The sequence below is a fragment of the Triticum urartu genome, chromosome 3, assembly GCF_003073215.2.
Source record: "Triticum urartu cultivar G1812 chromosome 3, Tu2.1, whole genome shotgun sequence".
Classification (NCBI taxonomy): Eukaryota; Viridiplantae; Streptophyta; class Magnoliopsida; order Poales; family Poaceae; genus Triticum; species Triticum urartu.
This window is the reverse complement of record NC_053024.1, coordinates 570657257-570684529: the sequence shown is the minus strand read 5'-3', so window position 1 is coordinate 570684529 and position 27273 is coordinate 570657257. Positions and strand designations below refer to the sequence as shown.

Genomic DNA, 27273 nt, shown 5'->3' with positions numbered 1-27273 from the left:
ATGACGGCTCCAATTTCATAGCCGACGAGGTGAAAACCTGGTGTGTTAATCTGGGCATTAAACTCGATTATGCCTCTGTCTATGATCCACAAACAAACGATCAAGTCGAACGAGCCAATGGTCTTATTATGAGCGGCATCAAGCCCAGACTAGTGCGCTCTTTGAAGGAATCAGACACACACTGGGTTGAGGAGCTTGACTCCGTACTCCGGGGGCTGTGGACCACGCCCAATCGCACTACCGGATACACACCTTTTTTCATGGTGTACGGCGCAGAGGCTGTGCTACCCTGCGACATTATACATGACTCACCTCGGGTGCGCATGTACGAACAGAGAGAGGCCGAGCTCGATCGGCAGGACAACCTAGATGCCCTGGAGGAGGAGCGTGACGTTGCAAAAGCTCGTTCCGCATTTTATCAACAACAGGCCCGCAGATATCAAAGCAGAGAAGTACGGGCCAAGACTTATAACGTTGGTGAACTTGTTCTACACTTGTCGGAGAAGAAAAAGGACAAACTCAAGCCCAAATGGGAGGGTCCCTTCATCATTGACGAAGTTCTCACCGGAGGAGCGTACTGCATGCGTGACGCGTCAGATAATCGCCTCGAGCCGAACCACTGGAACGTGGCCAGATTCTGAAGATTCTATGCCTAAGCGCCGAACTCTTTGTTCGTCTCCTTCTCCCTACCGTTTCCATAATACATTTTTTTGTCTTTCTCTCAATTTTCATTTTTCTCTTTAGCCTTAAAGCTTTTGTGCAGTTAGACCGCGCACCCCTGACGCACACATATGCTTTCAAATATGTACGTCCATTATACCTGGGGGCTTCTTGTACAGAAGCTTGCTATTATTATCCAAGCATCAAGCTCATCACATATGCGTTTTTCCCATATGTACCTTTTCTTCGCCATTATATGCATCGATATGACTTAAGTTTTGGCCAAGCTGGGTTGCCTGGCTCCTGTGCTTATGCCCTATGTTTCTGTTAGTTCGGCTAGGGCATAAAGGGAGCACCTCTGCGATTGTTACTGTCGGGTCATCCGGATGTGTACCTCAGACTGGGTGAAGCCGAAAGCTAGCATTCTTAAGGGAATATTCGGTCGGTGGATTGAAGATGTTTCTTGCATTCGCTCCATTGCGAACCCCCAGAAGATATATATATATATACTGCTATTTTTTCAATCATAGTTCGGACATGCACTGTAACGCATGCACACCCAGGGAAAGGAACCCTTCACGGAACTATTCTCTCTGGAAGATGTTTCTTACAACCTTAATGTAATATAACATAACTAGCCGAATACAACTTGTCTTTTCAAGCAACTATGACCCCTACACCTGGTTTCCATGCATTCCCTGGTCTATTCGGCCGCATGGGTATTCGGAAACACTTCGCACCTTCGGGTTCCGAGGTTGAAGCGAAAAGGTCTGCCATGACAATCGTTTTACAATTCAGCTAGAATTTACATATGTCAAGGAAAGTACATAGTCACTTAGACTCATAAATTTCCTCCTCTATACCATCCAGCAGGCTATCTAACTTACAATCCTGTTGGGAATATTTGGCAGCTACTGCTACTTGGGCATATACCAAATTAACGGGCACTTCTTTCCCATCTGACCCTAAAGGTCCGACCCGGGCAATGTGATTTGGATCAAGCTTGGTATACCGTGTTTTCACCATGGCCCAAGCCTCTCGCGCACCCTCCCGACAGGCCGATATTTTCCATAATCAGATACGTCGCCGCGCTCCCTTGGATAGCTCTACAAGATCCTCCATACTTCCTGGAGGGGAGGAGGATGGCCATAAGGCCTTAGCAAACACTTCGCATTGCCTGCCGAGCTTGCTCGTGCATTTGTGATAGCCCCTGTAGCAGATCATCCGACTGTCCGGACACCTCCTCTTCGGGACGGCCTGTTAGCATACCTGAAAACATAAATTTGTCAGTACCTTTCATCTCTGAACTATTATAAGGTAAGTCCGGCCACATATTGAATATGCCGCCTCGGAGCCTTTTATTCTCCTTCACGGAGTCGGCCAGTTGGGCCCGCACATCTTTCAGTTCCTCGCCCAGCTAGATGTTGCAATTCTGGAGTTTGTTTTTCTCCTCTCTGACTCGGGTTAGAACGCCCTCACCTGCGGCGTGCAGTCTTTTCGCATCTTTCTCGTCCGTTTGAGCGGCCTTCAATTTCTCTTCCAGTTGGTCCGACGGCCCTGTTATGAGACAAGCAACATTATCAGCATAGCTGGCATATAATCATTGTTTCTTGATGGAGGGAAACATTACCAGGAGACGCCTTCTTGGATTTCTCCAGTTCGGCATGAGCAGCAGTGTAACACCCTCGATGCGACTATATCTCCCACGTGTCGAGGCACGACTTAGAGGCATAATCGCATTGAAGGCATATGTCGCAAGTAAGGCAATCTTCACAACATCCCATGTAATATAAATAATAAAGGGGAGATAACATAGTTGGCTTACACTCGCCACGTCAATCAAGGTACATAAATAACATTACATCATCCAAACACTCATGGCCCAACTACGGCGCCAAAATAGAATAACCCAACATGCGACACGGTCCCAATCACCCCCAACTGGGCACCACTACTGATCATCAGGAAAGGAAACATAGTAACGTTGAGAGTCCTCGTCGAACTCTCACTTGAGCTTGAGCGCGTCTCCTGGAGCGGAATCATCAGGCCCTGCATCTGGTGTAATAGTAATCTATGAGCCACAGGGACTCAGCAATCTCCGCACCCTCGCGATCAAGACTATTTAAGCTTATAGGTAAGGCAAGGTAAATATGTGGAGCTGCAGCAAGCGACTAGCAAATATGGTGGCTAACTTATTCGCAAAAGAGAGCGAGAAGAGGAGGCAAAGCGCGAGCGAGAAACTAGAGAGCAACCTACGCAAACATTACTCCAACACCGTGTCCACTTCCCGGACTCCGCCGAGAAGAGGCCATCACGGTAACACACTCAGTTGATTCATTTTAATTAAGTTAAGGTTCAAGTTATCTACAACCGGACATTAACAAATTCCCATCTGCCCATAACCGCGGGCACGGCTTTCGAAAGTTCAAATCCCTGCAGGGGAGTCCCAACTTAGCCCATGACAAGCTCTCACGGTCAACGAAGGAATAGACCTCCTCCCAAGACGTTCCGATCAGACTTGGTATCTCGGTTCTTCAAGACACTTCGACAGGTTAAAACAAGACCAGCAACACCGCCCGAATGTGCCGACAAATCCCGATAGGAGCTGCACATATCTCTTTCTCAGGGCACACTCAGATTGTCTAAACTTCCGGTAGGCCAGCCCAGAGTTGCCCCTGGTAGCCACCGGCGGCTGACAGTTTGGACCAACACTCAGAGGAGCACTGGCCCGGGGGGGTTTAAAATAAGATGACCCTCGGGCTCCGGAAACCCAAGGGAAAAAGAGGCTAGGTGGCAAATGGTAAAACCAAGGTTGGGCATTGCTGGAAAAGCTTTAATCAAGGCGAACTATCAAGGGGTTCCCATTATAACCCAACCGCATAAGGAACGCAAAATCCGGGACGGAAACTAGGGCGGCAAGAGTGGAAAAAAACACTAGGCAAGAGGCCGAGCCTTCCACCCTTTACCAAGTATATAGATGCATTAAGATAACAAGATAATATAATGCTATCCCAACAAGTAATTAAATGGTCCAACAAGGAACGGCCTTCAATCTTCACCTGCAACTAGCAACGCTATAAGAGGGGCTGAGCAAAGCGGTCACATAGCCAATCAACGGTTTGCTAGGACATGGTGGGTTAGAGGTTTGACATGGCTATTTGGGAGGCTTGAAAGCAAGTGGTAGGCATCGTAGCATTGGCATAGCAAAAGAACGAGCAATCTAGCATAGCAAAGATAGTGGTGATTTCGAGGGTATGATCATCTTGCCTGCAAAGTTGTCAGAGTTGACTGGATCCTCGAAAGCAAACTCACCGGGCTCCTCCTTAGCGAACTCGTCTCCCGGATCTACCCAAACAAGACAAACAAGTAACAAGGAACGGCCTTCAATCTTCACCTGCAACTAGCAACGCTATAAGAGGGGCTGAGCAAAGCGGTCACATAGCCAATCAACGGTTTGCTAGGACATGGTGGGTTAGAGGTTTGACATGGCTATTTGGGAGGCTTGAAAGTAAGTGGTAGGCATCGTAGCATTGGCATAGCAAAAGAACGAGCAATCTAGCATAGCAAACATAGTGGTGATTTCGAGGGTATGATCATCTTGCCTGCAAAGTTGTCAGAGTTGACTGGATCCTCGAAAGCAAACTCAACGGGCTCCTCGTTAGCGAACTCGTCTCTCGGCTCTACCCAAACAAGACAAACAAGTAACAAGGACAATCAACCACGTGCAAGGATCAACACGATGATGCAAAGATGATATGCTAATGTGGGATGCGATGCGGGATGCATATGCAAGATGTGACAAGGAATGCATGAACCCTGGCCTCAACTTGGAAATCCAAGTGTGCCACTAGAAATATGAGATTAAATCACTTGAAAATGATATAAAGAACGCCGGAATTGGAGTTACGGTTTGGAAATGGCAAGCGATTCAAATATGACACCGGTCTGCGATTTACAGCAAGTAGCCACCTAAATGCAATGAGATGAACATGCTACAGCACTCAAACATGACAACAAAATACATGGAAGGGATGAAATCAAGATGCTTAACAAAAGTCTAGCACTGAGCTACGGCCAATTCATCCATTAACAGGTTCAAACAAGCATGGCAAAAATGCATATGGTAAACAGATTTCAGACTTAGTGAAATTAACACTTGTCTGAAATTTCAGATCAGGTGGCACTCTTCGGAGCAACAAAACTACATGCTACAGGACCTGAACATGGCAAAGTAAAACATGGCATGGAGATACTCAAATAGCTTAACAAAAGTCCCTTAGAGACCTTGAGCCAAAAGGGATCATAAAATATACTAACAAGCATGTGAACATAGCAAAAACATAATCAGTTTTCAGACTTAGTGAAAACTGGCAAATGCTGAAACATAACTCAAGTAGGCATGTTTACGAGCTCGATGCACTCACTACGGTGCAAGTCATGACAAGCTAAGCATACATCTATCAAGAACACACAAAATTCAAGCTAGACATGTTAAGAACAATAGCATAGCATGCACGGATCAACTACAACATCATCGGCAAAATTGCAAACAAGTTGACAATCTGCCCAGATTCACAAAGTAGCAAAAGTAGAGCTCGATTGACTCAAGCTAGGGTGCTCCATAATTGCAAACAAAGACATGGATGGATAGAGCACTACAAGATTAATAAAACATCCTTACTGATCATCCTCAAAAGAGGCATGGGTCACTAGGGAACAACATGAACATATGGCATCATGAGGTAAACAGCTCAAGGACTTAGTGGAAATGCTAAGTCCCTGAAATCAGAATTACCAAGTGCACCACTTTGCAAGCTCGTGCTAGTCACCACACACATCACAAAAATACATGGGTTGCACCTCTGGAAAGATGACAAAACCCTTACCAAAACATATGTAGAACTCATGGGCATATCATGCACACATTAATCATGGCAAAAATGACAAAAAGCTAAATGGAGTAGCAGATCTGACAATTATCTCAAGTAGCCCTCTTCTAACAGCATTTCAGGCATCAAGATGAACTCAAATGAAAATGATGCAATGGAATGAAATGATGTACTCTCTGAGATGAACATTTTCATATGATATATGCCCAAATCGGAGCTACGGATGCAAAGTTACGAGGCTATGAACATGAGCACATGAGCTAGGGTTTCGGGAGAAAAAGTCAACCGAGTTAATTCCAGATCCAGATCTGGGGCACGCGGTTCGAGGTTCGTCGGATCTCTCATCGGGGTACACTGTAGACGGCCGGAGTGGGGACTTGGCAGTGGTGGCGCACGCCAGCGACGAGGAGGAGGCGGTGGGCGGCCGGAGCGGCGAGGTCGGCGCCGGGTACGGACAGGGCGGCGCCGGCTCGGGCGAGGCTGGGCGGCGATGTCGCGGAGGCGGCGGGCGGCCGGACCGCGTTGAGGTGGCGGCGGAGCGGCGGGCGCCGGCGTCGGGGGCGAGGAGGCGCGGGGCGGCTCTGGCGGCTGAGCCCGGGAGGGCCCGCGGCGGGCCTCAGCGGGCCGGCGGGGCGGCCAAGTGGCGGCGGCGGGGTGGATCCCGACAATGTCCGTCGGTGGCGAATTGTCCGGCGGCGCGCGGTGATGAGATCTAGGGTTTTCGGGGGGAAGGAGAAGGAGATTTTCGAGGGATCTTTAAATAGGCATAGGAGGAGCTAGGAGAGTCCAAATGAGGTGCGGTTTTCGGCCACGCGATCGTGATCGAACGCTCTAGATGATGGAGAGGTTTTTGGTGGGTTTTGGGCCAAATTGGAGGGGTGTTGGGCTGCAACACACACGAGGCCTTTTCGGTCCCTCGGTTAACGGTTGGAGTATCAAACGAAGTCCAAATGATACGAAACTTGACAGGCGGTCTACCGGTAGTAAACCAAGGCCGCTTGGCAAGTCTCGGTCCAATCCGGAAATGTTTAATCCCCACACATGAAAGAAAGGTAGAAATGACCACCGGAGGAGAACGAAGCGCCGGAATGCAAAACGGACAACGGGGAAAAAGCTCGAATAGATGAGATGAACACGTATGCAAATGCAATGCACATGATGACATGATATGAGATGCATGACAACGATAACAACACATGGAGTCAAAGACCCGAACCCGAGAAAATAAAATAACTTAACGCCGGAAACGGCAAGAGTTGGAGTAAAAATTGGGAAAGTCATATCTGGGGTGTTACAACACTCCACCACTACGAAAGGATCTCGTCCCGAGATCTAGGACTGAAAGAACGCCGGGTACTCAGAACGGAGGTGATCCTCGCGTTCCCAGGTAGCTTCATGGTCGGAATGGTGTGACCACTTGACTTTGAGGAATTTGATTGACTTGTTGCGAGTCTTGCGTTCAGTCTCTTCAAGAATAGCAACTGGGTGCTCACGATAGGAAAGATCTTCTTGGAGCTCAATGTCCTCGAAGTTGATGGTGTGGTCAGCCGTCTTGAAGCACTTTCGAAGCTGAGAGACGTGGAACACGTCATGAACATTTGCAAAGTTTGAAGGAAGCTCGAGTTGATAGGCGAGGTCGCCTCTCTTGCTGACAATCTTGAAAGGTCCCACGTATCTAGGGGCAAGCTTCCCTTTGATACCGAAGCGGCGAGTACCTTTCATAGGAGAGACGCGGAGGTAAACATGATCTCCGATCTCGAAAGCCAAATCACGGTGCTTACTATCATAGTAGCTCTTCTGGCGGGATTGGGCTGCTTTGAGGTTATCACGAATGACTTTGCACATCTCCTCTGGCTCTGTGATTAAGTCATTTCCCAAAAGCTGACGTTCACCGGTTTCAGACCAGTTGAGAGGGGTACGGCACTTCCTGCCATACAGAATTTCAAATGGGGCCTTGCCCGAACTTGCTTGAAAACTGTTGTTGTAGGAGAATTCGGCATAAGGAAGACAATCCTCCCATTTCATGCCGAAGGAGATCACACAAGCCCTGAGCATATCTTCAAGAATCTGGTTGACACGCTCGACTTGACCGCTAGTTTGAGGATGGAAAGCTGTGCTGAAGCGGATGTTGGTGCCCATGGCCTTCTGAAAAGAATCCCAAAACTTTGATGTAAAGATGCTGCCATGGTCTGAAGAGATCACTTGTGGAATACCGTGCAGAGAGACAATACGAGAGGTATAGAGTTCCGCCAATTGAGCTGCAGTGATTGACTCTTTGATAGGCAGAAAGTGAGCCACTTTGGTGAGTTTGTCGATGACAACGAATATAGCATCATTGCCACGCTTGGACTTTGGAAACCCAGTCACGAAGTCCATCTCAATGTGGTCAAACTTCCATTCTGGAATGGAAAGAGGTTGGAGGAGACCAGATGGCCTTTGGTGTTCTGCCTTCACTCTTCTGCAGACATCACATTCATTCACGAATTGAGAAATCTCGCGCTTCATTCGAGTCCACCAATAAGCCTGCTTAAGGTCCTGATACATCTTCGTGCTCCCAGGGTGGATGAAGAGGAGAGAATTGTGAGCCTCGTTCATGATCACTTTACGAAGGTCACCTTTGGGTACAAAAATACGATCCTCGAAAAAGAGAGTGTCCTTGTCATCAAGGCGGTAGCACTTGTACTTGGGTTGACTCTTGGCAATCCCAATCTTCACCTTTTTCACCATAGCATCAAGAAGCTTGGCTTGGTGAATCTGGTCTTCCAAGGTAGGAGAGACTTGAAGGTTGGCGAGGAAACCTTGAGGAACAACTTGCAGATTAAGTTTGCGGAAGGCTTCACAAAGCTCGGGTTGATAAGGCTTGAGAATCAGACTGTTGCAATAAGCTTTTCTGCTCAATGCGTCAGCAATCACATTGGCCTTGCCTGGAGTATACTCGATACTCGGATTATACTCTTGAATCATTTCGACCCATCGAGTTTGCCTGAGGTTGAGATTAGGCTGAGTGAAGATGTACTTGAGACTCTTGTGGTCAGTGAAAATGTCCACTTTTCTTCCCAATAGAAGATGTCTCCAAGTCAAAAGAGCATGCACAACTGCCGCCAACTCGAGATCATGAGTGGGGTAGTTCTTCTCATTAGGCTTCAATTGGCGAGAGGTATAAGCAACAACTTTCTTCTCTTGCATCAACACTGCGCCAAGACCTTGGAGAGAGGCATCACAAAAGACCTCGTACGGTTTGGATTCATCAGGCGGAGTCAGAACTGGAGTAGTGATTTCTCTTTCAAAGTGTTGAAAGCAATGTCACACTCCGGAGACCAAACGTACTTGACGTGCTTCTGAAGAAGATTAGAGAGAGGCTTCGCAATCTTAGAAAAGTTTTCAACGAATCTTCGGCAGTAGCTTGCGAGACCGAGGAAGCTACGGAGTTGCTTCACGTTCTGAGGAGGTTCCCAATTCACAATTGCAAACACCTTCTTAGGATTCACGGCAATGCCCTTGGCAGAGATGATATGACCAAGATAAAGAACCTCATCGAGCCAAAATTCACACTTGGAGAACTTGGTGTAGAACTGGTGTTCCCTCAGCTTATCGAGTACCAAACGCAAATGCTTGGCATGATCTTCCTTGTTCTTCGAGAAAACCAGAATGTCGTCGAGATAGACCAAAGCGAAGTCATTGGTGTAGGCGTTGAAGATGAAGTTCATCATGCGAGAGAAAGTCAAAGGAGCATTGACGAGGCCAAAAGACATGACAGTATATTCGTATGAACCATAGCTTGTCCTGAAAGCCGTCTTGGGAATATCTTGCTCACGGATTCGAATCTGATGATAACCCATACGGAGATCAAGCTTGGAGAATACTTGGGCACCTTTGAGTTGTTCGAACAGCTCATTAATGTTGGGAAGTGGGTATTTGTTCTTGATGGTCTTCTTGTTCAATGGGCGGTAATCAACACAAAGTCGGTCCGTTCCATCCTTCTTCTTCACAAAAAGAACACCAAAACCCCACGGAGAAGAACTAGGCCGGATGAGACCCATTTTCTCTTTAATATCGAGTTGCTTCTTCAGCTCCTTCAACTCTTCAGGTCCGAGCTTGTAAGGATGCTTGCACACAGGTTCCGTACCAGGCTCAAGATCAATGACGAATTCAACTGGCCGGTGCGGAGGCATTCCTAGAAGCTCTTCTGGAAAGACGTCTTGATATTCACAAACGACTGGAATTTGCGACATGGCATCGAGTTCACCCTTCTCATTGAGAGAAAACAGACGGATAGTATTATCCCAAGCGGCAAAGACAATTACATCCTCAGACTAATGAGTCAATTGGATCTTCCTGGCTGCACAATCAAGCTGAGCCTTGTGCTTAGAAAGCCAATCCATTCCGAGAATAAGATCAATATCCGAGTTACCAAGGATCATTGGAGAAGCCAGAAACTTGAAATCACCCATCGAGATAGAAATATACGGAACTTCGTAGTTAGCAAGCAAGCATCTACCCGGAGAGACAACTGCTAATGGCTTATGCATAACTTGAGAAAACCACCCATGCTTAGATGCAAAAGGTCTCGAGATAAAACAATGCGATGCACCAGTGTCAAAAAGAACTTTTGCAGGAACATCGTTAACAGGAAGGTTACCCATGATGACATCTGATGAATCCTCTGCCTGAGCTGCATTCACCATATTGACCTTGGTGTACTTGGGGTTATGCTTGACCACAGCTGTACTTGCCGATCTGACCGGAGGAGGAGGAAGACGCCACTGGTTGAAACACTTGTTGGCATAGTGGCCCTTCTGTTGGCACTTGTTGCACGTGACCTCTGAAAGCGGACGGTGATACGGAGCACTCGATCTTGGAGCTTGAGACGAAGTCTTGTTCTGAAAACCAGGGTTGCGTGGGTGGGAAGATCCACTGCCACCTTTGCTCTTCTGCTGATACGGCTCACGGAATGGAGGAGGAGGAAGCCAATACTTCTGCTGCTTGGCCACTTGAGTAGAGGAAGAAGGAGTAACATCTCTGACTCGCTTCTTGGAAGCATCACACCTCAACTGAGCAGCCTCTTGCTTCAGTGCCATGTTGTAGAACTCATCGTACCTCAAGGGCTCAAAGAGGACAAGGGCTAGCTGAATTTCTTCTCTGAGACCACCCCTGAACTGGTATATCATGCTCTTCTCATCAGGGACGTCCTGCTTGGCAAAGCGGGTGAGCTTCTGGAACAACTTGTTGTAGTCATAGACAGACAAAGAGCCTTGCTTCAGGTTGTGGAATTCCTCACGCTTACTTTCAACCACGCTCTGAGGGATATGATGAGCTCGGAAATCTTGACGGAATTCATCCCAAGTGATAACACGTCCACCTCTGGAATCCTTGTACTGCTGGAACCATTCTGCAGCTTGATCTTTGAGTTGGAAGGAAGCGAACTTGACAAAGTCCTCAGGCCTGACGTTACTGCACTTGAAATGCTTGCACAGATCCACAAGCCAATCGTCAGCATCGGTTGCCTCAACACAATTGCTAAAAGTCTTTGGCCCGTTAGCAAGGAACTGGTTGAGTGTAGCAAAGTGATTCTGATTGTTGCCTTGGTTCCCTTGGTTGCCTTGATTGCACTCTTGAAGAATTTGCATGATCAACTATGTGTTTGCATTGGTTGCGGCCATCACAGCTTGCCATGCCTCCGGAGGAGGTGGAGGTGGTGGCGGATAGGATTCGGAGTCGTGCGCGTTGGAGGAGCCATCGTGAAGAGGTTGACCACCATTATCACATTGATAGACAAATATTGAAGCTGAATCCAACGGAATGAAAATTGCAACATATAGTCTTCACATCCGAACAAAATGAACGAATGCATTCCTCTTGAAATGGTCACATATCCATAAATTGAGAAGCCACGTAGAATTCAGGTAGAGAAATAAATCAACAAGGTACGGATCAAGAACGAATACTCGGTAAGAAATCCCAATCTCAAACCAATATCCGTGGAAGAAGAACTAGAGCTACAAGAATTCCCACCTATGGAACTCCCGAACCTTTCCGGTTATGCAATCAGGTGTTGGGGATACAGGGGAAGCATAATATCTCACCCAAATCTAGCAAATCCTACACCCAGCTGTATCCATCCTTCAACACATAACCGAGAAAAACTTCGGAAACCATCTACCTCAACCTTCGAAAAGCATCTGTTATACAAGGTATGGCGATACTCCCGAACTCCCACCCCAGTACTGGGTGGCGTCGAGGTTATCTCACCAATGAACTGCATAAAAGAGATTTTCGATGTTGGCGTACTAAACTCGGGTATTCCAGAACTGCAACGATAAAATTATGACGACAACACCTCAGAGCTCAACTCCCCGGGACACTTCCACAAAACCCCTGACAGGAGGCACCAAGACAATGTTCTCATCATAAAACCATCGGAACGATTCCAAGATACCCGCGTGATCCTAAAAAAAAATTAGTGAAATTTGAGAAGAGAAGAGTCAAAACTCTACGTCAGGATGCCTTACCAGAGAGATGAGGAGACTGGGAAGTAAAAAGAATTCCTAAACTCTCTGATATATAATTCCTAAATGACTCAAAACATTTTTCTAGACACAACTCGGTCGCTAATAACGATCAAGCAATGGGGCTCCTAAGGTCGGGGAAGGCTCTGATTACCAACTTGTAACACCCTCGATGCGACTATATCTCCCACGTGTCGAGGCATGACTTAGAGGCATAATCGCATTGAAGGCATATGTCGCAAGTAAGGCAATCTTCACAACATCCCATGTAATATAAATAATAAAGGGGAGATAACATAGTTGGCTTACACTCGCCATGTCAATCAAGGTACATAAATAACATTACATCATCCAAACACTCATGGCCCAACTACGGCGCCAAAATAGAAGATAACCCAACATGCGACACGGTCCCAATCACCCCCAACTGGGCACCACTACTGATCATCAGGAAAGGAAACATAGTAACGTTGAGAGTCCTCGTCGAACTCCCACTTGAGCTCGAGCGCCTCCTGGAGCGGAATCATCAGGCCCTGCATCTGGTGTAATAGTAATCTGTGAGCCACAGGGACTCAGCAATCTCGCACCCTCGCGATCAAGACTATTTAAGCTTATAGGTAAGGCAAGGTAAATATGTGGAGCTGCAGCAAGCGACTAGCATATATGGTGGCTAACTTATTCGCAAAAGAGAGCGAGAAGAGGAGGCAAAGCGCGAGCGAGAAACTAGAGAGCAACCTACGCAAACATTACTCCAACACCGTGTCCACTTCCCGGACTCCGCCGAGAAGAGGCCATCATGGTAACACACTCCGTTGATTCGTTTTAATTAAGTTAAGGTTCAAGTTATCTACAACCAGACATTAGCAAATTCCCATCTGCCCATAACCGCGGGCACGGCTTTCGAAAGTTCAAATCCCTGCAGGGGAGTCCCAACTTAGCCCATGACAAGCTCTCACGGTCAACGAAGGAATATACCTCCTCCCAAGACGTTCCGATCAGACTCGGTATCTCGGTTCTTCAAGACACTTTGACAGGTTAAAACAAGACTAGCAACACCGCCCGAATGTGCCGACAAATCCTGATAGGAGCTGCACATATCTCTTTCTCAGGGCACACTCAGATTGTCTAAACTTCCGATAGGCCAGCCCAGAGTTGCCCCTGGTAGCCACTGGCGGCTGACAGTTTGGACCAACACTAAGAGGAGCACTGGCCCGGGGGGTTTAAAATAAGATGACCCTCGGGCTCCGGAAACCCAAGGGAAAAAGAGGCTAGGTGGCAAATAGTAAAACCAAGGTTGGGCATTGCTGGAAAAGCTTTAATCAAGGCGAACTATCAAGGGGTTCCCATTATAACCCAACCGCGTAAGGAACGCAAAATCCGGGAACATAACACCGATATGACGGAAACTAGGGCGGCAAGAGTGGAACAAAACACTAGGCAGGAGGCCGAGCCTTCCACCCTTTACCAAGTATATAGATGCATTAAGATAACAAGATAATATAATGATATCCCAACAAGTAATTAAATGTTCCAACAAGGAACGGCCTTCAATCTTCACCTGCAACTAGCAACGCTATAAGAGGGGCTGAGCAAAGCGGTAACATAGCCAATCAACGGTTTGCTAGGACATGGTGGGTTAGAGGTTTGACATGGCTATTTGGGAGGCTTGAAAGCAAGTGGTAGGCATCGTAGCATTGGCATAGCAAAAGAACGAGCAATCTAGCATAGCAAAGATAGTGGTGATTTCGAGGGTATGATCATCTTGCCTGCAAAGTTGTCAGAGTTGACTGGATCCTCGAAAGCAAACTCAAACGGGCTCCTCATTAGCAAACTTGTCTCCCGCCTCTACCCAAACAAGACAAACAAGCAACAAGGACACAATCAACCACGTGCAAACTCAAACAACACGATGCAAAGATGGTATGCTATGCGGGATGCGATGCGGGATGCATAATGCAAGATATGACAGGAAATGCAATAACCTGGCCTCATCTTAGAAATCCAAGTGCGCCACTGGAAAGATGAGATGAAAACGCTTGAAAATGATATAAAGAACGCCGGAATCGGAGTTACGGTTTGGAAATGGCAAGCGATTCAAAAATGACACCGGTCTGTGATTTACAGCAAGTAGCCATCTAAATGCAACGAAATGGACATGCTACAGCACCCAAACATGACAACAAAATACATGGCAGGGTTGCATACAAGATGCTTAACAAAATTCTAGCACTGAGCTACGGCCAATTCATCCATTAACAGGTTCAAACAAGCATATGGTAAACTGCATATAGTAAACAGATCTCAGACTTAGTGAAATTAACACTTGTCTGAAATTTCAGATCTGGAATTTCAGACCAAGTAGCTCTCTTCGGAGCAACAAAACAACATGCTACAGGACCTGAACATGACAAATTAAAACATGGCATGGAGCTACTCAAATAGCTTAACAAAAGTCCCTTAGTGCCCTTGAGCCAAAAGGGATCAGAAAATATACTAACAAGCACGCGAACATCGCAAAAACATAATCAGTTTTCAGACTTAGTGAAAACTGGCACATGCTGAAACATAACTCAAGTAGGCATGTTTACGAGCTCGATGCTCTCACCACAGTGCAAGTAATGATAATCTAAGCATACACCCATCAAGAATACACAAAATGCAAGCTATACATGGCAAGAACAATAACATAGCATGCACGGATCAACTACAACATCATCGGCAAAATTGCAAACAAGTTGACAATCTGCCCAGATTCACAAAGTAGCAAAAGTAGAGCTCGATTGACTCAAGCTAGGGTGCTCCATAATTGCAAACAAAGACATGGATGGATAGATCACTACCATATAAATAAAACTCCCTTACTAATCATCCCCAAAACAGGCATGGATCACTAGGAAACAACAAGAACATATGGCATCATGAGATAAACAGATCCAGGACTTAGTGAAATTACTAAGTCCCTGAAAACAGAATTACCAAGGGCACCACTTTGCAAGCTTGCACTAGTCACCACACACATCACAAAAATACATGGGTTGCACCTATGAAAAGATGACAAAACCCTTAACAAAACATATGTAGAGCATCAAGGCATATCATGCACATATTAATCATGGCAAAAATGACAAAACTCTAAATGGAGTAGCAGATCTGGCAATTAACTCAAGTATCCCTCTTCTAACAGCATTTTGGGCATCAAGATGAACCTCAAATGAAAATGATGCAATGAATGAAATGATGTACTCTCTGAGATGAACATTTTGATATGCTATATGCATGAATCGGAGCTACGGATGCAAAGTTACGAGGCCATGAACAGGAACTTGGATCGGAGATTTCGGGACTTAGAAGAAATTTACCCACGCGCGGATCTAGGGTTTACTGTTCATCCGGCGCGATCTACTGTAGCGGCGGCGGATCCGAAGCTCGCCGGAGATGGCCGCGCGGCCGGAGGCGACGAGGAGGACGGCGGAGGGCGGCGGAGTCGTCGGAGAGGCGGGGAGGCGGCGACCGGTGAGGGTCGGGCGCGGCGCCGGGTGGTGGGCGCCAGGGCGGCGGAGGCAAGGGCGGCGGTGGCGGCCGTCGATGCCGACGAGGAACGGCGGCGAGGTCCGGCCGGGGCGGGACCGCGGCGGAGGCGGCAGACCGGGTCGCCGGCTCGGGAGGAGAAGGCGGCGGCGGGCGCGGGAGCGGCGCCCGGGAGGACGCGCGGGAGGGCCGGCCTCGGGCCCGTGCGGGCCGCGGCTGGCGGCGGTGGCCGGGTGCCACGTGGCGGGCGGAGACAGGCCGGGGGGAGCGGGGCGGACACGTCCGTCGGTGGGATTTTTGTTCCGGCGGCGGCGGCGAGGGGATTTTTAGGGTTTCAGACGAGGGGGATCCGGATTTTCGGGAGGGGATGTATATATAGGCATAGAGGGAGCTAGGAGAGTCCAAACGAGGTGCGGTTTTCGGCCACGCGATCGTGATCGAACGATCTAGGATGGAGCAGAGTTAGGTGGGTTTTGGGCCAAATTGGAGGGGTGTTGGGCTGCAACACACACGAGGCCTTTTCGGTCCCTCGGTTAACCGTTGGAGTATCAAACGAAGTCCAAATGATACAAAACTTGACAGCGGTCTACCGGTAGTAAACCAAGGCCGCTTGGAAAGTCTCGGTCCAATCCGGAAATGTTTAATCCCCACACACGAAAGAAAGCTAGAAATGACCACCGGAGGAGAACGAAGCGCCGGAATGCAAAACGGACAACGGGGAAAATGCTCGAATGCATGAGATGAACACGTATGCAAATGCAATGCACATGATGACATGATATGAGATGCATGACAACGATAACAACACACGGAACAAAAGAACCCGAGAAAATAAAATAACTGTTAAGGCCGGAAACGGGAAGATCAAGAGGTATTGGGAGGAGATGAGCGGGACGACATGATGCTTAGCTTTGACAACCCTGGCAGAAAACAGCTCGAAACAAGAACAAGAGATTTTTGCGTGATACGGTGGTCAAAACCCGGAGATTATATAATGAATTTTTACCGACCAAAATACGTGTCGCAAGAAAACGGAGTCCGGAGAGCACACGAGGTGCCCACGAGGTAGGGGGCGCGCCAGTAGGGTAGGGCGCGCCCTCCACCCTCGTGGGTGTCCTTCCCGGACTGCTTCTTATTTTTCTATTTTTCTAAATATTCCAAAACGGAGAAATATTGCCTTAAAAACTGTTTTGGAGTCGGTTTACTTACCGTACCACATACCTATTCCTTTTCGGAGTCTGAAACATTCCGGAAAGTGTCCCTTATGTATTCCTCCGGGGTTACGGTTTCAATAACATTGTTTCAACATTTTAGGATTACCTGAGATATAATGTTTGATTCTTTGACCGTTCACCACCTTCGGATTTGTGCCTTCGAAGTTGTTGATTTTTATGGCACCGGAACGATAGACCTCCTCGATAACGTAAGGACCTTCCCATTTAGAGAGAAGTTTTCCTGCAAAAAATCTTAAACGAGAGTTGTATAGCAATACATAATCACCTACATTAAACTCACGCTTTTGTATCCTTTTATCATGCCATCTTTTAACTTTTTCTTTAAACAACTTGGCATTTCGTAGGCTTGGGTTCTCCATTCATCAAGTGAGCTAATATCAAATAACCTCTTCTCACCGGCAAGTTTAAAATCATAATTGAGCTCTTAATAGCCCAATATGCTGTCTAGTCGAGAGGTAAGTGAGACTGTTGGAAATATGCCCTAGAGGCAATAATAAATTTATTATTATATTTCCTTGTTCATGATAATCGTTTATTATCCATGCTAGAATTGTATTGATAGGAAACTCAGATACATGTGTGGATACATAGACAACACCATGTCCCTAGTAAGCCTCTAGTTGACTAGCTCGTTGATCAATAGATGGTTACGGTTTCCTGACCATGGACATTGGATGTCGTTGATAACGGGATCACATCATTAGGAGAATGATGTGATGGACAAGACCCAATCCTAATTAAGCATAGCACAAGATCGTATAGTTCGTATGCTAAAGCCTTTTATAATGTCAAGTATCGTTTCCTTAGACCATGAGATTGTGCAACTCTCGGATACCGTAGGAATACTTTGGGTGTGCCAAACGTCACAACGTAACTGGGTGGCTATAAAGGTACAATACAGGTATCTCCGAAAGTGTCTGTTGAGTTGGCACGAATCGAGACTGGGATTTGTCACTCCGATGTAAACGGAAAGGTATCTCTGGGCCCACTCGGTAGGACATCATCATAATGTGCACAATGTGACCAAGGAGTTGATCACGGGATGATGTGTTACGGAACGAGTAAAGAGACTTGCCGGTAACGAGATTGAACAAGGTATCGGGATACCGACGATCGAATCTCGGGCAAGTATCGTACCACTAGACAAAGGGAATTGTATACGGGATTGATCGAATCCTCGACATCGTGGTTCATCCGATGAGATCATCGTGGAACATGTGGGAACCAACATGGGTATCCAGATCCCGCTGTTGGTTATTGACCGGAGGACGTCTCGGTCATGTCTGCATGGTTCCCGAACCCGTAGGGTCTACACACTTAAGGTTCGATGACTCTAGGGTTATAAAGGAAGTTTGTATGTGGTTACCGAATGTTGTTCGGAGTCCCGGATGAGATCCCGGACGTCACGAGGAGTTCCGGAATGGTCCGGAGGTAAAGATTTATATATGGGAAGTCCTGTTTTGGTCACCGGAAAAGTTTCGGGTTTTATCGGTAACATACCGGGACCACCAGGAGGGTCCCGGGGGTCCACCGAGTGGGGCCACCGGCCCCGGAGGGCTGCATGGGCCAAGTGTGGAGGGGACCAGCCCCAGGTGGGCTGGTGCCCCCCCCCACAAGGGCCCAAGGCGCCTAGGGTTTGGGGAAGGGGCGCCCCACCTAGCTTGGGGGGCAAGTTTCCCCTCTACCCCCCCCCCTTGGCCGCCCCACCAGATGGGATCTGGGCTGGCCGCCGCCCCTAGGGTGGAACCCTAGGTGGGGGCGCAGCCCCCCCTCTCCCCCTATATATAGTGGAGGCAAAGGAGCAGCCCACAGACGAAGTTTCTTCTCTTGTTGGCGCAGCCCTACCTCTCTTTCTCCTCATATCTCGCGGTGCTTGGCGAAGCCCTGCTGGATCACCATGCTCCTCCACCACCACCACGCTGTTGTGCTGCTGCTGGATGGAGTCTTCCTCAACCTCTCCCTCTCTCCTTGCTGGATCAAGGCATGGGAGACGTCACTGGGCTGTACGTGTGTTGAACGCAGAGGTGCCGTCCGTTCGGCACTAGGATCTCCGGTGATTTGGATCACGACGAGTACGGCTCCTTCAACCCCGTTCTCTTGAACGCTTCCGCTTAGCGATCTACAAGGGTATGTAGATGCACTCTCCTTCCCCTCGTTGCTGGTTTCTCCATAGATAATCTACACGTAGGAAAATTTTGAATTTCTGCTACGTTCCCCAACAGTGGCATCATGAGCTAGGTCTATGCGTAGTTACTATGCACGAATAGAACACAAAGTAGTTGTGGACGTCGATATTGTCAATTATCTTGCTGTTACTAGTCTTATCTTGATTCGGCGGCATCGTGGGATGAAGCGGCCCGGACCGACCTTACACGTACTCTTACGTGAGACTGGTTCCACCGACTGACATGCACTAGTTGCATAAGGTGGCTAGCGAGTGTCTGTCTCTCCCACTTTAGTCGGATCGGATTCGATGAAAAGGGTCCTTATGAAGGGTAAATAGCAATTGGCATATCACGTTGTGGTTTTTGCGTAGGTAAGAAACGTTCTTGCTAGAAACCCATAGCAGCCACGTAAAACATGCAAACAACAATTAGAGGACGTCTAACTTGTTTTTGCAGGGTATGCTATGTGATGTGATATGGCCAAGAAGAATGTGATGAATGATATGTGATGCATGAGATTGATCATGTTCTTGTAATAGGAATCACGACTTGCATGTCGATGAGTATGACAACCGGCAGGAGCCATAGGAGTTGTCTTTATTTATTGTATGACCTGCGTGTCATTGAACAACGCCATGTAATTACTTTACTTTATTGCTAACCGGTAGCCATAGTAGTAGAAGTAATAAGTTGGCGAGACAACTTCATGGAGACACAATGATGGAGATCATGATGATGGAGATCATGGTGTCATGCCGGTGACGATGATGATCATGGAGCCCCGAAGATGGAGATCAAAAGGAGCAATATGATATTGGCCATATCATGTCACTATTTGATTGCATGTGATGTTTATCATGTTTATACATCTTATTTGCTTAGAACGACGATAGTAAATAAGATGATCTCTCATTAAAATTTCAAGAAAGTGTTCCCCCTAACTGTGCACCGTTGTGAAAGTTCGTCGTTTCGAAGCACCACGTGATGATCGGGTGTGATAGATTCTTACGTTCGAATACAACGGGTGTTGACGAGCCTAGCATGTACAGACATGGCCTCGGAACACATGCGAAACACTTAGGTTAACTTGACGAGCCTAGCATGTACAGACATGGCCTTGGAACACAAGAGACCGAAAGGTCGAGCATGAGTCGTATGGTAGATACGATCAACATGAAGATGTTCACCGATGATGACTAGTCCGTCTCACGTGATGATCGGACACGGCTTAGTTGACTCGGATCATGTAATCACTTAGATGACTAGAGGGATGTCTATCTGAGTGGGAGTTCATAAGATGAAACTTAATTATCCTGAACATAGTCAAAAGGTCTTCGCAAATTATGTCGTGGCTCGCGCTTTAGTTCTACTGTTTAGATATGTTCCTAGAGAAAATTTAGTTGAAAGTTGATAGTAGCAATTATGCGGACTAGGTCCGTAAACTGAGGATTGTCCTCATTGCTTCATAGAAGGCTTATGTCCTTAATGCACCGCTCAGTGTGCTGAACCTCGAACGTCGTCTGTGGATGTTGCGAACATCTGACATACACATTTTGATAACTACATGATAGTTCGGTTAAACGGTTTAGAGTTGAGGCACCGAAGACGTTTTGAAACGTCATGAAACATATGAGATGTTTCGAGGGCTGAAATTGGGATTTCAGGCTCGTGCCCACATCAAGAGGTATAAGACCTCCGACAATTTTCTTAGCCTGCAAACTAAGGGAGAAAAGCTCAATTTTTGAGCTTGTGCTCAGATTGTCTGAGTACAACAATCATTTGAATCGAGTGGGAGTTGATCTTCCAGATGAGATAGTGATGTTTCTCCGAAGTCATTACCACCAAGCTGCTAGAGCTTCGTGATGAACTATGATATATCAGGGACATATATGATGATCCTTGAGATATTCGCGATGTTTGACACCACAAAAGTAGAAATAAAGAAGGAGCATCAATTGTTGATGGTTGGTGAAACCACTAGTTTCAAGAAGGGCAAGGGCAAAAAGGGATACTTCATGAAACGGCAAATCAGCTGCTTCTCTAGTGAAGAAACCCAAGGTTGAACCTAAACCCGAGACTAAGTGCTTCTGTAATAAGGGGAACAGCCACTGGAGCAGAATTACCCTAGATACTTGGTAGATGAGAAGGCTGGCAAGGTCGATAGAAGTATATTGGATATACATTGTGTTAATGTGCACTTTACTAGTACTCCTAGTAGCACCATGGTATTAGATACCGGTTCGGTTGCTAAATGTTAGTAAACTCGAAATAAAAGGTTGCGGAGTAAATGGAGACTAGCTAAAGGTGAGCTGGCAATATGTGTTGGAAGTTTTTCCAAGCTTGATGTGATCAAGCATCGTACGCTCCCTCTATCATCGAGATTGGTGTTTGCGTTGAGCATAGACATGATTGGATTATGTCTATCACAATACGGTTATTCATTTAAGGAGAATAATGGTTACTCTGTTTATTTGAATAATACCTTCAATGGTCTTGCACCTAAAATGAATGGTTCATTGAATCTCGATCGTAGTGATACACATGTTCATGCCAAAAGATATAAGATAGTAATGATAGTACCACCTACTTGTGGCACTGCCACGTAAGTCATATCGGTATAAAACGCATGAAGAAGCTCCATGTTGATGGATCTTTGGGCTCACTCGTTTTGAAAAGTTTGAGACATGCGAACCATGTCTATTGGTGTATATGCATGAAGAAACTCCATGCAAATGGACCGTTTGGACTCACTTGATTTTGAATCACTTGAGACATGCAAATCATACCACATGGGCAAGATGACTGAAAGCCTCGTTTTCAGTAAAATGGAACTAGAAAGCAACTTGTTGGAAGTAATACATTTTGATGTGTGCAGTCCAATGAGTGCTGAGGCGTGTAGTGGATATCGTTATGTTCTTACTTCACAGATGATTTGAGTAGATGTTGAGTATATTTACTTGATGAATCACGAGTCTGAATTATTGAAAGGTTCAAGTAATTTCAGGGTGAAGTTGAAAGATCGTCGTGACAAGAGGATAGAATATCTATGATATGATCATAGAGATGAATATCTGAATTACGAGTTTGGCACAGAATTAAGACATTGTGGAAATTGTTTCACAACTAATACAGCCTGAAACACCATAGTATGATGGTGTGTCCGAACATCATAACTGCACCCTATTGGATATGATGCATACCATGATGTCTCTTATCGAATTACCACGATAGTTTATGGGTTAGGCATTAGAGACAACCACATTAACTTTAAATAGGGCACCACGTAATTCCGATGAGATGACACCGTATGAACTATGGTTTAGAGAAACCTAAGTTGTCATTTCTTAAAAGTTTGGGGCTGTGACGCTTATGTGAAAAAGTTTCAGGCTGATAAGCTCGAACCCAAAGCGGATAAATGCATCTTCATAGGACACCCAAAACAGTTGGGTATACCTCCTGTCTCAGATCCGAAAGCAATAAGGGATTGTTTCTAGAATTGGGTCCTTTCTCGAGGAAAAGTTTCTCTCGAAAGAATTGAGTGGGAGGATGGTGGAGACTTGATGAGGTTATTGAACCGTCTCTTCAACTAGTGTGTGGCAGGGCACAGGGAGTTGTTCCTGTGGCACCTACACCAATTGAAGTGGAAGCTTATGATAGTGATCATGAAACTTCAGATCAAGTCACTACCAAACCTCGTGGGATGACAAGGATGCGTACTACTTCAGAGTGGTACGTAATCCTGTCTTGGAAGTCATGTTGCTAGACAACAATGAACCTACGAGCTATGGAGAAGCGATGGTGGGCCTGGATTCCAAAATGGCTCGAGGCCATATAATCCGAGAGAGGATCCATATATGAAAACAAAGTGTAGACTTTGGAAGAACTGCTTGATGGTTGTAAGGATGTTAGGTACATATGGATTTTAAAGGAAGACGGACAATGATGGTAAGTATCACCATTAAGAAAGCTCGACTTGTCGTTAAGATGTTTTCCGACAAGTTCAAGGAGTTGACTACGATGAGACTTTCTCACTCGTAGCGATGCTAAGAGTCTGTTGGAATTATATTAGTGATTACTGCATTATTTATGAAATCTTGTAGATAGGATGTCAAAACATTGTTTCCTCGACGATTTTCTTGAGGAAAGGTTGTATGTGATACAACCGGAAGGTTTTAACAATCCTGAAAGATGCTAACAAGTATGCAAAGCTCTAGCAATCCTTCTAAGGACTGGAGTAAGCATCTCGGAGTTGGAATATACGCTTTGATGATGATCAAAGATTTTGGGTTTATACAAAGTTTATGAGAAACTTGTATTTCTAAAGAAGTGAGTGGGAGCACTATAGAATTTCTGATGAGTATATGTTGTTGACATATTGTTGATCAGAAATGACGTAGAATTTCTGGAAAGCATATAGGGTTATTTGGAAAGTGTTTTTCAATGGAAAGCCTGGATTAAGCTACTTGAACATTGAGCATCAAGATCTATATGGATAGATCAAAACGCTTAATGGTACTTTCAAATGAGCACATACCTTGACATGATCTTGAAGGTGTTCAAGATGGATCAGTCAAAGAAGGAGTTCTTGCCTGAGTTGTAAGGTATGAAGTTAAGACTTAAAGCTCGACCACGGCAGAAGAAAGAGGAAGGACGAAGGTCGTCCCCTATGCTTTTGTCATAGGCTCCATACGGTATGCCATGCTGAGTACCACACCTGATGTGTGCCTTGCCACATATTTGGCAAGAGGGTACAAAGGTGATCTAGGAGTAGATCACCAGATAGCGGTCTAAATTATCCTTAGAGGAATAAGGATATGTTTCTCGGTTATGGAGGTGATAAAGAGTTCGACGTAAAGAGTTACGTCGATGCAAGCTTAACACCTATCCGGATAGCTCTGAGTAGAGATACCGGATACATATAATGGAACAACTATTTAGAATAGCTCCAAGTAGAACAGTTATTTGAAATGGCTCCAAATGTAGCGTAGTAGTTGCATCTATAAGATGACATAGAAATTTGCGAAGTACATATGGATCTGAATGCTGCAGACCCGTTGACTGAAACCTCTCTCACAAGCATAACATGATCAAACCCAGAACTCTTTGGGTGTTAGTCACATGGGGATGTGACCTTGAGTGTTAATCACATATCGATGTGAATTGAATTATTGACTCTAGTGCAAGTGGGAGACTATTGGAAATATGCCCTAGAGGCAATAATAAATTGGTTATTATTATATTTCCTTGTTCATGATAATCGTTTATTATCCATGCTAGAATTGTATTGATAGGAAACTCAGATACATGTGTGGATACATAGACAACACCATGTCCCTAGTAAGCCTCTAGTTGACTGGCTCGTTGATCAATAGATGGTTACGGTTTCCTGACCATGGACATTGGATGTCGTTGATAACGGGATCACATCATTAGGAGAATGATGTGATGGACAAGACCCAATCCTAAGCCTAGCACAAAGATCGTGTAGTTCGTATGCTAAAGCTTTTCTAATGTCAAGTATCATTTCCTTAGAACATGAGATTGTGCAACTCCCGGATACCGTAGGAATACTTTGGGTGTGTCAAACGTCACAACGTAACTGGATGGCTATAAAGGTACACTACAGGTATCTCCGAAAGTGTTTGTTGGGTTGGCACGAATCGAGACTGGGATTTGTCACTCCGTGTAAACGGAGAGGTATCTCTGGGCCCACTCGGTAGGACATCATCATAATGTGCACAATGTGACCAAGGAGTTGATCACGGGATGATGTGTTATGGAACGAGTAAAGAGACTTGCCGGTAACGATATTGAACAAGGTATCAGGATACCGACGATCGAATCTCGGGCAAGTATCGTACCACTAGGCAAAGGGAATTGTATACGGGATTGATCGAATCCTTGACATCATGGTTCATCCGATGAGATCATCGTGGAACATGTGGGAACCAACATGGGTATCCAGATCCCGCTGTTGGTTATTGACCGGAGGACGTCTCGGTCATGTCTGCATGGTTCCCGAACCCGTAGGGTCTACACACTTAAGGTTCGATGACTCTAGGGTTATAAATGAAGTTTGTATGTGGTTACCGAATGTTGTTCGGAGTCCCGGATGAGATCCCGGACGTCACGAGGAGTTCAGGAATGGTCCGGAGGTAAAGATTTATATATGGGAAGTCCTGTTTTGGTCACCGGAAAAGTTTCGGGTTTTATCGGTAACGTACTGGGACCACCAGGAGGGTCCCGGGGGTCCACCAAGTGGGGCCACCGGCCCCGGAGGGCTGCATGGGCCAAGTGTGGGAGGGGACCAGCCCCAGGTGGGCTGGTGCCCCCCCCCACAAGGGCCCAAGGCGCCTAGGGTTTGGAGAGGGGGCGCCCCACCTAGCTTGGGGGGCAAGTTTCCCCTCTCCCCCCCTTGGCCGCCCCACCAAATGGGATCTGGGCTGGCCGCCGCCCCTAGGGTGGAACCCTAGGTGGGGGCGCAGCCCCCCCTCTCCCCCTATATATAGTGGAGGCAAAGGAGCAGCCCACAGACGAAGTTTCTTCTCTTGTTGACGCAGCCCTACCTCTCTTTCTCCTCATATCTCGCGGTGCTTGGCGAAGCCCTGCTGGATCACTATGCTCCTCCACCACCACCACGCCGTTGTGCTGCTGCTGGATGGAGTCTTCCTCAACCTCTCCCTTTCTCCTTGCTGGATCAAGGCATGGGAGACGTCACCGGGCTGTACGTGTGTTGAACGCGGAGGTGCCGTCCGTTCGGCACTAGGATCTCCGGTGATTTGGATCACGACGAGTACGACTCCTTCAACCCCGTTCTCTTGAACGCTTCCGCTTAGCGATCTACAAGGGTATGTAGATGCACTCTCCTTCCCCTCGTTGCTGGTTTCTCCATAGATAGATCTTGGTGACACGTAGGAAAATTTTGAATTTCTGCTACGTTCCTCAACATGCTTCCCTCCACGCAACTTGAGGGCGGCATATTGCGCCTTGAACTTCTCCTCGTCTTTGATGACCCTAAAGCAATGGGAGAGGTTGAAGCACTTGCCATTGTGTTGGACCTTGAATGCCTCCAAAGCTTGAAATGCCTGCAAACGTTTTCATGCAAGCATATTGGCAAATGGTAGGCAAATGAACATGCAAGCATAAACTTGATGACACAAAAGCGGGCGGCTTGCTAGCATACCATGTCTTGCATGCCGATGCCACTCACAGGGCGGGCCTTGACGCTCTCAAGGGTGGCACAAAACTTGTTGCACTCTTGTTGGATCACCCTCCAACGCTTTAAAATGGACACCCACACGCGCGTGCTCACAATTTGGTAAGGCGGAAACTTCTTGCACTCATGAAACTCTCGGTGGACACGAATCCAAAAAGTTGAATGCTTTTGTTCGGCGCCGGTCTTGGGGTCTTGTCCAATGTCTCGCCAACACTCGCAAAGAAGATTGTCCTCGGTCGCCGTGTATGTCTTCGTCCGCTTGCTCTTGCGCATCGGCTTCGGCCCAGCGGCTTGGTTGGCGAGCTCGTCCTCAAACAAAGGCTCCACTTCGATGTTGCACTCGTCCTCTTCCTCTTGCCCGTAGTCGTCCGGAAACACGTGGTCAAGTGGGAAGCCGTCCAGGTCCATGCCGACCTGATCACGCATGAAAGTCGCTTGATCGTTATCATAGCCAGCGGCCGGCGTGAACGCCCCGTGGCCATCCTGGCTTTGTGTCTCGTCGGAATCGTAGCCAGCAGTCGGCGCACCGCCCTTGAAGATGAGGTTCTGCATGTAGTCCTTGTCGCCGGCGGCCGGCATTCCCTCGAAGAGGTTGCGGGCGTCCGGTAGCACGTCGGTCGGCATCTGCCTCGCGCGTTTCCTTGCGCCTCCCAATGACGAGCCACCGGCCACCGGTGTGGCGTTGAGGTCGATGGGTGCGGGCGTGGGCATGGAAAGCGCCACCACGCTCACGTCGGGCGAGCACTCCCCGTAGAGGCGGGAGGCCTGCGGGTACACGTGGAAGCCGGGCATCGGGTTGCAAGCCGACGCGCGGGGCGAGTCGGGCAGTACCATCCGAGGAAACGCGGATGACCCGGTGCTGGCCGCGGTGGCATTGACGAGGCCGTGCTGGCTAGGGTTTAACCCTAGCATGTAGGGTGCCTCCCTTGTTGCCGCCGCGACGCGGGCGTTCGTGACCTCCTGCTGCACGGCGGCGACGACAGCGGTAGCCGCGACGGCTTCATCGCTCGCGTCTACGGCGTGCCTCCGGCCCTTCCTCTTGGCCGACTCCCTCGCCGTTGTTCGGGCATCAGC

The 27273-nt window shown here is 47.2% G+C and overlaps 1 protein-coding gene across 1 annotated transcript; it reads right to left on the bottom strand.

Annotated features, from left to right (window-relative positions):
* Positions 1 to 2077: 2077 nt before the first annotated feature.
* LOC125546968 lies at positions 2078 to 26991 on the bottom strand. Its single transcript, XM_048711042.1, has 3 exons — positions 26167 to 26991; positions 25921 to 26068; positions 2078 to 2217 (listed from the first exon to the last, which is right to left on the bottom strand). Exons 1-3 carry the CDS (start codon positions 26989 to 26991, stop codon positions 2078 to 2080), a joined length of 1113 nt encoding a protein of 370 aa, XP_048566999.1.
* Positions 26992 to 27273: the final 282 nt, after the last annotated feature.

Bases quoted from the DNA above. Each gene is read 5' to 3' on its own strand.
- LOC125546968 (XM_048711042.1), bottom strand. From the start codon at position 26,991: ATGCCCGGCTTCCACGTGTACCCGCAGGCCTCCCGCCTCTACGGGGAG. The intron at 26,069-26,166 runs GTATGCTAGCAA...AAACGTTTGCAG, and splicing joins GCATCGGCATGCAAGACATG to GCATTTCAAGCTTTGGAGGC. The intron at 2,218-25,920 runs GTAGCAGAAATT...GTCTCATAACAG, and splicing joins AGGGAAGCATGTTGAGGAAC to GGCCGTCGGACCAACTGGAA.